The sequence below is a fragment of the Thamnophis sirtalis genome, unplaced genomic scaffold (assembly GCF_051295495.1).
Source record: "Thamnophis sirtalis isolate CommonGarterSnake01/CBP01778 unplaced genomic scaffold, rThaSir2_p1.2 scaffold_6, whole genome shotgun sequence".
In the NCBI taxonomy this organism is placed as follows: Eukaryota; Metazoa; Chordata; class Lepidosauria; order Squamata; family Natricidae; genus Thamnophis; species Thamnophis sirtalis.
Window position 1 is genome coordinate 105928939 of NW_028261386.1, and position 13457 is coordinate 105942395.

Consider the following 13457-nt stretch of genomic DNA (forward strand, 5'->3'; position numbering starts at 1 on the left):
AAAGTTTTATTAATAATTACTGACAGCAACAACTATGTGTAGTGTAATGTTTTCAGTCGTGGTCAATGACAAATCTAGTAGCAGTTTATTTTTTAGATGGGTTTTGCTCTTGTTGCACAGGAAAAGTAGAATTTGAGGTTTGGGTAAGATCTGGCAATAGAACATCTACTATTCTATTTCTCCATCCTGAAGGTACCTGGAAAGACAAAGCTTGTTATGTTTATGTTTTGCACTCTGAATAGCTAACATTTCAAAGATTTGGGAACAGCTATTTTTTTGTAGCAGCGTAATCTGGGGAAGCAGAGCATAGGAAAGGCTACTGCATATCTCAGGTTGTTACCATTGTTATTCTTTCATATGAAACTCTTAAAATATAGCCTTCAAATTAATAAACTTGTTGCACTCTTGACTGGATAACTTTACTTCTCGTCTGATGTTTTCATTAACTTTTCACTACTCACTGTTTTTGGCCTAGGGATTTTCTCTAACTTGGTTTTGGCTGTCAAAAGATTCTGAGTGGAATCTTTGGTTAATATGAATGTTGGCAATTCTGCATTCTGACTGCATGAAGAAGACCCTGAAATATAAATGCAATATATATAATGTTATATAGTTGCTCATCTAAAAACAAAACCTCTCCTCGCACCCTCCACCCCCGTAAAAAAGTCAATGATAGCTTTTTACCTTCTATTAGGCAAATCTATCCCTATAAAATATATTGTAACAAAAACAAAGAATGCTTCCTCACACTGGGAATAGGGATAGCATCGCATATCAAAAAAGGTGATTTTTTTTCCCCAGACAAATCTATAACTTATTTTTTGTTTGCATAGGCATTCCTAATAGCAACTTGCCTTACAATTGTAGATGGCAGCTGAGTGGGATTGCACAGCCATCATTCTAATAGACACTAGAAGCAGATGTGTTTATTTTCAAGATTGGTACTAATCACTTTTTCTCCCCTTTGAAAGTCACTGTAGTGTGATAGCACCTATTATGGTTGGCTTGAAAGTAGTGTGCTTCAGAACACATGAGAATGAGAATCTACCACCTGTTTTGGGTAATCTCTGCAAGTTCTGCTCTATTTAGGTTAACTGGTAATGTTACAGCCTCTCTCCAGTTGAACAGGTACTGCATTTGGTCTCTAAATAATTTCCAAGCATGTCTTCTAGATCATATCAAAGCGATTACATATCTCTTCTTGAAAATATACCATTTACAAACATCCTGTGGTTTCCAGCATTTTTGGAGGTGTTTTAAACTCATTAATCTCTGTCAAGAGCTCAGGCTACTTCCAAAATACTCTGTCAGTTTCACATTTGATGCAAGACATTTTGCGGAATTTTGTGCTTTAAACATTCCACATCAAAGCATTTGGTGTACCTCTACCTCTAACAATGTAAACAAGATGCAATGATGTCATTGCACAAGACCAGCAGTAGATTCTAGGCTTTGATTAATGTGTACAGTTAATCTTAGAGCTTGGAACAATTTCTGGAATATTTTTGTGCACAGGTACACAATGCTGCATTGTATTCTTTGTTAATACATCCCATTCACAGCTCTACACAGAAGAGATGCTTATTCATTAGAATGTTTCCAGTGCTGGTGTGGATGACAATTGAAGTGTGCAAATGAACTTTATAGCAATCTAAACAGAATGTGTCTGAAATCTTGGCAATACTTTTGAAGTAGGGTGGCAACTGCTTCTAATTTTTTTCTCAATTTCCAGGCCCTGGACAGTCTTGATAGTATTCCATCCAAATATAACAATTTAGGTTTTTTTGACACTAGTCCAAGTTAGCTAGGTTATCCTTTAAATTACTTTTCTTACTAGGATGTAGGTGTAGCACTCAGAGCAATCAAGTAGGTTTGACTAGGAAGTTGAAAAACATTCTGGACGATGACAGGCTTTAATATTTTTACCTCTCTGTCTACATGTACAGTATAACAAAGTGATATGTCCATGTAATCACCAGAGGTCAAGCTCAGCTTGGGACATTGTAAACATTATGGTGGCAATGAGATAGTAATAAATTTCCACTGTTTATAAAAACTTATCATCCGTGAACTTTATTTGCTTTTATATAATAGATTAATAACTACTTGGTAAAGAGAGCCTATGTGTTTATATATTTTTCCTTAAAGCTTTCCAAGATAGTACGCTAAAATTAAAATGAGAAATGATGTTGATAGCTTAGTTGTTCTTACCTGGAAAATAGTAAGGTTTGCTTTTGGTAACGTATGAAAGATTAGCAGAGTTTCTTGTAACTGAAAGCAAGAACATAAATAATCTAAAATGAATTTAAGATAAACTATGAAAAATAAAAAAATATCAAAATGCTCCCATTTTTAACAGATCTGGATGCATCACATTTTGTTAGATTTGTATTCTGCTTTTAGGAGTTCAGGGTGGCAAGTTTAGGTTATGATTAATCAGATTTCAAATTTAGTTAACATTTATTAAAATGGATAAGATTGGATCTTCTGACATTTTTGTTGCCACATCATCCTCAACTGCTCATACTGGCTTAGCTTTCCCACAACTCAATAAAGGTATTTTTGAATAGGGATATGATATAATGCAGCTGCTGTTTGATCAGTATGATATTGTCAAGCACTGGAGTCTTAACTTTAAGCATTTGTGCATGTAAATAGAACCAAGAGTTCATCCAGGGTTCATCAAATAAATCCCCGGTAATGGTTTTTTAAAACGTTTCTTCCCAGTTGTACAAATAGATAATAGTCATGTCATTTGAGCAATTAAGAACTGGTACAAAGAAGGTGTTCACAGAGATTATTCCTATATGGCATGGATTTAGGTAATGCTTCATTACTGATGGGGATGTAATAAACTTATATGATGCAGGTTTAAATGCATGCAAGTGTTTCATGGATCAAATTACCTGGATCTATATTGTGGAGCATTTATTTATAATTATGGAAAAGATTAAATGGCTCATGTCAGAAGATAATTCTGGGTGACTCACAACAAAACTACAAGAGCATTAAAACCATAAAACTCCCGTGCCTGAAACATTCTCCTAGGATGCCCCTGTAACCATCTGCAAATTCCCATCACTACCCCCAGCTGAGCACACAATAAGGTTAGGGTTGATGGCCTTTTGGAAGGCTAAAAGGGTGGGTGGCTCCCAGATCGTCAGGGAACATATTCCACAAAATAGGGAAGCCACAGAAAAGACATTAGTTAGCAATATTTCAAAGAAAGGACCTGGAGCACACCTACCCCTTCCATCTGGTGGAACAGACAGATGCACTCAGTGAGAGGCAGTCCCATTGATAAAAAGAATATATGCAGTTCAGAGTTTGAACTGTGGCGTCCTTGGTGCTTGGAGCATTATTTTTTTGGGCAGATGTTTTTTCCCTCCAATGGGTAATGCAGGAATAATGTTACTTAGCTGGGTAATGAGATATTGGCAAGAAAACAGCTAAGCTCAGAGAGCACCACATACTCCCATGGCATGAAAGACTTTAGAAGTGATAAACAGCACTTTGTACTGTACCCAGAAGGAAAATGGGAATCAATGTAACTCATGCACAGGGCTATAACATGGGCAAACTTGGGAGTGCCCAACACTGCATGTACTGCAACCTGAAACTGTTGTAGCTTTTGAGTGGTGCTCAAAGGCAGTCCCATGTACAGTATACTGTGGTACTCCAAAAGGGAGTTGACCATAAGCACAGCCTCCTAGTCCAGAAAAGTTCACAATTGTTGGAACAACAACAATTACTCTAGGTATTGCTACTGCCACCTACTCCATAAAGTAGGAGTAGAGAATCCACAAAACCCCCACATTACAAGCTCAGTTTGGGGAATGCAACCCTGTCTGGAATTAAATGACACATTTAAGCTGATGATACATCAAGCCAAGGTACATAGGCAATGCTGTTGCAGTGCTGTCTGTTTGGAGATTGTGAGGAACTGGATGGGCTGGCAATGGAAAGCAATGGCTCCTACTCCCAACCCCCAAAGGCAATCCAGAAAGATACCATTGTATTAAAAGCTGCTGACAGTTCTAGGACAGTGAGGATGGTTGCACCACTCCTCTCCCAAGCCCATCAAAAGTCAAAAGCAACCACAACCAATATCTTTTCTAGCCTAAACCCAAACTGAAAAGGTCCATATAAATCACTTCCCCCAGGGCCCCGGGAAGCTGAGTGGCAACCACCTTCACTAAAAACATCTGGATGAACATTGTCTAACATGATTGGTCCAAGGATGGGGTGAATCTGCTTCCTTTAAGGCAGATTGTGCCCTCCCACATGTATTAACCATTTGGGGCCAAACATGCTACTTCTGAGGACACCTTAATCAGTCAAAAGGGGCATGGGTCCAGACCATACTTGGCTGAGCTCATCGAAGCCCTGTTCACTTCTTTAGGATCAACCAGTTTAAGTCCCAGATTACAGGACTCAGATGTGTCTTGCTTATTTCCAAAGGATCTGCCCAGAGTCCAACCCTGAGTGAAGTTTAGCAACTCACAGCAGTCTTGAAAGGGCTTCCCGAACTCTCCCTACCCCTACCTGAAATAGGCCAATAGGCAGTTAACTGTCCATGCAGTAAGAGCAGAGAGGTATGCTTTGGTCCCCCTGTTACAATATAAGTCCTGATATATTTTCAGCCCTGAGGCACAAGTAACAAATTTGTGAAATGGTACAAAAAAAAAAAACAAATGCAACAGAAGGGAAATTGGGATGCCAAGTTAATAGAAAAGAACAAGATCCTGCTATTTTGGCACATATATCAAATATGAACTGACTGGGGGCTACAAGAAGTCTGCTTTTTGGCAGCAGTGTGTTAAAATACTGACTTTGGATAATGGATAACGTTCGTACTGAAGCTATTCAATAAATATTTTCAAGGTCCATTTTAGATTAATTTCAACATAGGACTATAGCATTAGTTAGCAAAACTAAGAGTGAGAGAATCTCTCACCTTTTCATTCAAAATTGAGAGTTCTGAGAATAATATGGTAATTTATTTGAATTATATCCTATGCCATTGTTACTATTTTTCTCCACGGCTTTTGGCTCACTGAAATTAATTGATGAGTACATCTGAGCATGTTGGCAAATGAGACGTACTGACATAATTCTTAGAGAAAGGCCTGGTTTTATTTCTTTAATTGCTTTCACCTTCCCTGCCTTTCCAAGGCCACAGACTCTTACTGCTGATTTTGTTTTTGTTTGGAATAATAACCGTGCAATGGAACTAATGTATAATTGCAACCAATTATCTTTCAAACTACATTTATACCTGCAGGGGAACATTTCTGGGAAATTGCAGCTTCTGAGTCATAACGTTGACACTGCAGCTCATGTATCCTCTGGAAAGCATTCAGCTTTAAATTGCGTTCCTGGGTCAGCTGGCTTCTTATCTAAAATAGGTGTATATATACATGTTTATAAATAATCCCAAATTCATATTATGATCCATACTTAAAACACTTGAGTGCACACAAGAAAAGAAAGGAAATGCTTTTAACCTTAGTTAAATTAATATTGTCAGCTAAACCAGAAGGGATTAAATTTCGATGGAAGCAGCCATAGGACTGTTTGAGAACAAAGCAATTCCATGTGATCAAATGAAGCTTATGTTGGGATTAATTGTACTTTCCTGCTTCCAAGATAGAAGTAAATATGAGAGAGCTTTGTGAAAACAAGACTTTTCTGGATTCTCTGTTTCTTTTTTTTTTACCCTCCCCGGTGGCTGTACAACCACAGGGGCAGAAAGGGATTGATAAAGGGATTGATAGTAAATTAGGCTCCCTAGGACTACCCATGATGGGGCAAATGCTAATCACCCTCCTGGAATTTTGTTTTTTAAAAAAATTCTAGCAGGAGAAAGCAACAGTAATACAAAGTGACAATCTTCCAGACTTCCCTGCACTAGTTTGGAAAAACTCAGAAAATGAATAAAAATTAACCACAACTGTGCTCAACTACTACAAACAGACAAATTAATTGCCCTGGGGCAAGGATGGCATACATATTCCATATCAACTACATACTAGCATCAGAACAAGCCTAGCAGTTTAGAACAGATGACTATAGAAAATCAGAAAAGCCGTAAGGCAGCAACAAAATATATTAGCTACAAAATAATGGTATCCTTATTCTGCCAGACAAAAATGATCTGAAGGTAAGTGGAAGCCAAAGGTGGAAGCTCTTCTGCATGGGTCTACTCTAGTGGTTAAGGCATCAGGCCAGAAACCAGTAAACAGGTTCTTCTGCCTGAGGCATGAAAAACCAGCTGGATGACTGGATCAGTCACTCACTCTCTCTGCCCAACTCACCTCACAAAGTTGTTGCAGGGAAAATAGGAGAAAAGAGGAATATTAAGTATGTTTGCTGCCTTGATTTTTTTTTTTTTTTTTTTTTTTTTTTTTGTAAAAACGATAAAAGGTGCAACAAAAAATGTAAAAAAAAATCTGGATCATCTGTCTATCATTACTGCATTTTAAAATTCAAATATACATTCTGGTGCATGACATTTTTTGTACTCATGTTAGCAAGAAGTTTTCAAAGCATGTACAAAAATACATCCTTTGATTACTCACTAAAATATTTATAACCTTACTTGTTGAATTTCTTTCTTCATCTTGGCTTCCTGAAGATGTCTTGTTTTAGAGGATTTTTCTGATTCTTCTGTCAGGTTCAACAACTTCACTTCTCTCTCTCCAAGGTTTTCTAACAGTTTATCCAAGTTTGCTGTCTTAATCAAATCTAATTGCTGTCTTTTGCCAAATTCTCGATTAATCTTACGTTCTGCTTCTTGAAGTAAATATTCCTATATGAAAATATTAACAAGATTTGTATAATACTATGTTTAACCTCAGGAGAAAAGAAACTGAATAAATACATTTATTAATATAGACTATACTATATACAGAGACAATATTTTTATCAAAATACAGGATATGGTTTGCAATGCTGCCTAAAACATTCAAATAAAAGAGTGATTAAAATTGACTGCAGGAAGCAAAAATTATTTCATTCCATATTTAAAAAATAAGTTATTTTTTTCATTTTTATAATCTTTAGGAGTAGAATGTAAAGTAATTTGCCTCACACATCATTTTATTACAACAGTCATTTAGATTTAGATTGTAATGTCAGATTGCTTTCCAGAGACTTGGCTCGTTTTTAATGTATGAGAGACACTCTAGGACTGTGATGATGAACCTATGTCACAGGTGGCACGCAGAGCCATATTAGCTGGCACGGCAGGCCTCAGTTCCGCCAGCTGATTTTTTGGCCTTCTGGGGGAGGCCGTTTTCGCCCTTCCCAGGCTTCAAGAGAGCCTCCAGAGCCCGGGGAGGGCAAAAAATGGCCCAACGGATCAACCGGAAGTTTGTTCCTGAACTTCCTGTTGGGGCATTTTTCACCCACCCCAGGCTTCAGGAAAGCCTCCAGAGCCTGGGGAGGGCGAAAAACAGGCCCAACTTGAAATATGAAGTTCCAAAGGATATAGAAAATAAATAGGTTTTATACACTATCCAGATGTTATTAAATTAGATGTTATTCTGTTATTCCCAGGATAATAGCAATTTTATTTATTAAGAGCATTTCTAAATGTATCATCTAGATGATTTCTAAGAGATAGAAAAATATTTTTAAATTTTGAGGAGTTAATGTGAGAGTGTATTTTGATTTCAAAATGATTAATATTTTGCAAACAATCATCATCTTTTAATGCCCCCTTGTGGGGTGGAGTCTGGACAACTGAATGGAGCTAGCAGAGTATGTACTGGCTGGATGCCCTTCCTGTCGCCAATGTGGAGATATTTTGCAAGCAATGCTTATGTTGATTCCATTTGTACTTTAAACAGATTGAGGTTATTAATGGTTAAATTTTTGTAGGTGGAAAAAATACAGAGATTCTTGTTAAAATTATATAAGAAAAACGAAATACATAAAAATACAGTTTAAAAATGAGGCAGATGTTATTGAATTTAGTAAAAATAATAAAAGAAGAGGATTTTATTGGCTGCGTGATATATGATTGGGCAGATACCTGTTTCTCTAGTTGTTGCTTCAGCCTTTTATTTTCGGCCTGAGATTCTGCCAAGACTTTCTTTACAGCTCTCAACTGATGATTAAATAAAATGGCCTCATCTTCCGCCTTCATCTGGGATTGCAAGCACTCTTTTTTATTCTGAATAGCCTCCTGTAAAAGCAAAGGATTTAGCAAGATCTAAGCTAGAGAATCAAGTCTCAGAGGCTGAATTATTTATAAGGTTGTTAACTTTGTCTCCTTTACAATGTGTTTTACTTTGTCTCCTTTAAGAGGTCCCCATATTTTTTGGGTGTACTGTAGATCTTTTAAGGCTTAATACCGAACAAACATCAGAAAATCTCCACTTCTTTCATTTCTGACTATTAATTTTCACATCATTGCTGCTTACACTGCTGCTTTATCTCACCTCTTCTGAAATAAAAAGTACTATACAATCATTAAATGTGACCTTTCTCTAGTTTAAATAAGCATGTCCATAGCCAACGTAAATTGGCAGAACATATCTTAATGTGGGAGAAATTATTCTTTCTACAACTACAGTTGCAAGAAAAAGTATGTGAACCCCTTGGGATTATGTGGAGTTTTGCATGAATTGGTCATAAAATGTGCTCTGAACTTCATCTAAGTCACAACAATAGAAAAACACAGTCTGCTGGAAATAATACTACACAAACATTAGATGTTGCCATGGTTTAATTGCACATAACATGTAAACATTCACAGTGCAGGGAGGAAAAAGTATGTGAACCCTTGGACTTAATAACTGGTTGACCCTTCTTTCACAGCAATAAACTCAACCAAACGTTTCTTGTAGTTGCAGATCAGACCTGCACAACGATCTGGAGTAATTGTGGACCACTCCTCTTCACAAAACTGTTTCAGTGTAGCAATATTCTTGGGATGTCTGGTGTGAATCACTCTCTTAAGGTCATGCCACAGCATTTCAATCGGGTTGAGGTGAGGACTCTGACTGGGCCACTCCAGAGGGCGTATTCTGTGCTGTTGAAGCCATTTTTGTGTTGACTTACTTGTATGCTTTGGGTCATTGTCCTGTTGCATCACCCATCCCATGCAGAGCTTCAGTTGGCAGACAGATGTTCGTACGTTTTCATGCAAAATATCTTGATAAACTCTGGAATTCATTTTCCCATCAATGACAACAATCCATCCAGGCCCTGAGGCAGCAAAGCAGCCCCAAACCATGATGCTCCCTCCGCCATGTTTTACAGTGGGGATAAGGTTTTGATGTTGGTGTGCTGTGCCTTTTTTTCTCCACACATAGTATTGTGTGTTTTTCCCAAACAACTCAATTTTGGTTTCATCTCTCCACAGTATATTTTGCCAGTAGTGCTGTGGAACATCCAGGTGCTCTTTTGCAAACTTCAAACATGCTGCAATATTTTTTTTTTGGACAGCAATGGCTTCCTCCGTGGTGTCCTCCCATGTACTCCATTCTTGTTTAATGTTTTCCTTATTGTAGATGTGTCAACAAAAATGTTAGCATGTGCCAGAGATTTCTATAGGTCTTTAGCTGACACTCTAGGATTTTTCTTTACCTCATGAAGCATTCTGCACTGTGCTCTTGCAATCATTTTTACAGGACGACCACACCTAGGGAGAGTAGCAAGAGTGCTAAACTTTCTCCATTTGTAGACAGTCTGTCTTACCGTGGACACATGAACATCAAGGCTTTTGGAGATACTTTTGTAACCTTTTCCAGCTTCATGCAAGTCAACAAGTCTTGATCGTAGGTCTTCTGAGAGCTCTTTTCTGCGAGGCATGGTTCACATCAGACAGTGTTTCTTGAAACCAGTAAACCCACAACAGGCGTGTGTTTTTAAAGGGCAGAACAGCTGTCAGCAACACATCCAATATCATCACACTGATTGGAGTCAAGGTTGGCTCACTCCTGGCTCCAATTAGCTCTTGGAGACGTCATTAGGCTAGGGGCTCACATACTTTTTCCTCCCTGCACTGTGAATGTTTACATGTTATGTGCAATTAAACCATGGCAACATCTAATGTTTTTGTAGTATTATTTTCAGCAGACTGTGTTTGTCTATTGTTGTGACTTAGATGAAGTTCAGAGCACATTTTATGACCAATTCATGCAAAACTCCATGTAATCCCAAGGGGTTCACATACTTTTTCTTGCAACTGTACAGTTAAATAGGCTGTTTAGATTTATGAGGCTATGGTGAACTAAGCACTCAGTTGCTATGGCTGATTGATTAATGTTGCACCTCTCATTTGCCAACCCAAGGCAGCATACGTAACTATTTTTCTGTACAACAAACCCATGAGGCACCTTAAAGTACCTTTGGGGACATTGGTGCGGATTTCAGTCCCTAGGAGCTCTTCTCATTTTCCCCATCACCCATCTGTCAGCTGCCTGCAGCTAGATGCTTGGCAATAGATATTTTTCCACTCCTGATGTAAACATTAAAAATTATCTGCCACAGAACTGGCAGGAGGCAGACAGACAACATTTCATTTCCTTTCTTGCTAAAGTCAAATGCTAATCACTGAAGGAAGCAACAGAAAGAAAATAACATGAAAACTTCTGCTTTTCTCAGTGATCCTGCAATATGGGTATGGGCAATATTTGAGAGAGTGGAGGCCACAAATCAGATTCCAACTATTTGCCAGGTTTAGTGCTTTAACTGATCATGTAATGAGGTCATTCTATAATGGAACACTTCCTGTTTCTATTCCCATCCTTTAAAAAGCTGGACCAAGCCATAACTAGCATAAAAATGAGAAAAAATGACTATTTTTAGGGGGATTCAGAGTGGAAAGTAATTTCAATCCTATTTTAATTTAAAACAAGCATTCATTAAATCTCAGCAACACAATTTTGGGACATAGGGTGTGCACATTTGGCCTGCAAGGTTATGCAATGCTTTAATTAATGCATGTGTTATTTTCAGAAGCTGACTAATATCTTTGTGTAGAAGCGAGCACGCATATAAGCAAAACATATATTCTATCCTGAAGACTAGTCCAATCCCAATTTATGCTATTTTTTTTAAAACAAAAATTGTCATGATTTACATGTTTATTTATTATACTCTTTATTAAAAAGCCAGTAGCCTTTTTTAGGGAATCTCACCTTCTCTACTTCTTGCAATGTTCTCAAAAATTGTGCTTTTTGCATTGTTTCTTTCCAGAACTTTAAGACCTTCAGTTTGCATAACAACTTCTCCAATTCACTGTTTTCATCCCGTAGTTCCTGCAACTTCCCCTGCTAAAGAGCACAGGTTCTTTCTATTAGCATTCTCTCCCCAAAATCCTTGCAACAGCCCTTTAAGCATCAGTCTCTGTTCCAGTGAGGAAAGAGATATGAATACAAAACAGAAACTCCAAGACATATTAAATTGTATGTCATATAATCTCTCTCCATAATACAAAAATATTCAATGGCTATTCAGGAATACCCAGAGCAGTAGTTCGGCTTATGATGAAATGGACCCTAGCATATTCTTTTTTTGCATTATAACTATGCTCACAATGAGATACGTATAGAATCAATCATCAGATTTTTGGTTCTGAATAAAATCTGTGATATCATCATCTTCCATTCCTGATATCGAGTATATATTTTTCAGAGGTTTTGTTTTCTGATAAAATTAAAAATGTGAAAAGTTCATCCATTGCTATTTGAAACATTATAAAGCATCTCAGGCTGAAATTCTACAGACATTTAATCTGGGAGTAATGTTCACTGTACTCAGTAGGATTGTGTTTCTGATGACGCTGTAAATTATGCGATGAGCAAGAATTAGCACACAATTTATCTCAGGCAATTGTTTTTTTACTGTTAAATTCATATTTATATGGATATAAATGGATTAAATATTATATGGATATATTTATATGGAAAACAGGAAGATTTTCTACATTTAAACAATTATAAAAGAAATAGATTTTTATCCCCAATAATGCATTTTTTCAATAACTTTTGTCTTCATCACATATTTGTATATATCTGTCCATAAAAATTAATAAAAAATTGCTAATGGATACATTTTGTTTAGCATTAAGTTCATCAGATGCTTGATCTCCCCAATATGGCTGATGTGAAAGGAACTTAGACTGAGAAAAGAGAAGGCTAACTCAGGCAGAGGCGCAATTCAAATTAGCTCAGCTTTTCTAGTCTCAAAACCTAAATACAATCAATCTCAGAAAGATGTTAAATTCAGACCAGATATATTTTAATTCATAACACATTATTTTAATAAATGAGAGAGTCAGACAATATCTGGTAACAATTCAAAAGAAAAAGCCATAGAAACTAGCATAATTCTTACTCAATATCAGAATACAGAAAATTTAATGTCTACATGCTTTGTTTTCTTTGCTTTAATAGCTTTCAGAGGGATTTCTCTAATGCATGTATATCAAATTGCAATTCTAAGCTTGTTTTTTATTTTGACCTTAGGTCATAATTTGTTTCTTTTATTCCTAAGCATTGAGCAAACTAAAGGGCTACCTGAGCCAAATGTTCTTCAACCGCACTGTTACCCTTTGTAGATCCAAACTTTTTCTTCAGATTAATAATTTTCTCCACACCTTCTTTTCTCACTTCACTGATGATTTCTGACATTTGTTTGTTCATGTTTAGACGATATTCATCTACTTTCCCCTGCAGCCATAACGCAAAGTCAAACTTAATGTCTCTTTTCAAATAAGTGAATTTTAAGAAAACAATTCTGTAAGATTTTTAAAATCTGGAAACACAAAAATAAAATCTCCCCATTTTTAACATTATGATTTGTAAAATAAACACTGACCAGCAACCTAGACATTTCTCCTAATCCCTACCTAGTAAACAAAGGCAACATGAGAAAATAAAACCAATTCATTTCTGGCAAAAGCTTTTTGAAGCCAGCTTTCCATTAAATAAAAACCAAATTTGACATTTCTGTTTGTTTTTATGTCTATGGAGATTCTCAGCCATCCAGGTCATGGTTGTCCTAAAGCTGCTTTTTTCAAGAGACAACTGGACTTTCCCCTTGGACTTCAAAAAAGTGAATTTGCCTCTTGAAAAAAAGCACATTGGGGCTGTTTGCTTTTACTTCATAGTGTGTACTGACCAGTGGTGGGTTGCAAATACCATTCCAACCGGTATGGTTGGAACAGGGCTGGAAGCATCCTCATGGACGTACGCAGCGGGCACACACACACGTACAGCGCATCCATGCGTCCTAGCATCTCCATGATGCTCCAGCTGCTCTGCAGAGCGTTGCACAGGCGCTGTACGCATCATGCGACTGCGCGGAAGCCTTTAAACACCGGTAAGGAACATGGGCGGCAGATGGGCCCTCCGGAGCACCGTACTGGAACAGTATCCAGTGCTCTGGGCTGGCTTCGGTACACCTGTACCAGGGCGTACCGCCTGCAACCCACCACTGGT

At 37.4% G+C, this 13457-nt stretch overlaps 1 protein-coding gene across 1 annotated transcript in view; it reads right to left on the reverse strand.

The window, feature by feature from the left end:
* Positions 1–58: 58 nt before the first annotated feature.
* CCDC162 (uncharacterized) overlaps positions 59–13457 on the reverse strand; it is a 76781-nt gene continuing 63382 nt past the window's right edge. Inside the window, exons 41-48 of the mRNA XM_087718663.1 lie at positions 12534–12686; positions 11154–11288; positions 8039–8191; positions 6602–6811; positions 5279–5399; positions 2212–2271; positions 462–577; positions 59–196 (exon numbers count right to left, since the gene is read on the reverse strand). Of these exons, the coding sequence (XP_087574789.1) occupies positions 86–196; positions 462–577; positions 2212–2271; positions 5279–5399; positions 6602–6811; positions 8039–8191; positions 11154–11288; positions 12534–12686 (1059 nt within the window). The 3' untranslated portion in view covers positions 59–85. The remainder of the gene's footprint in view (positions 197–461; positions 578–2211; positions 2272–5278; positions 5400–6601; positions 6812–8038; positions 8192–11153; positions 11289–12533; positions 12687–13457) is intronic.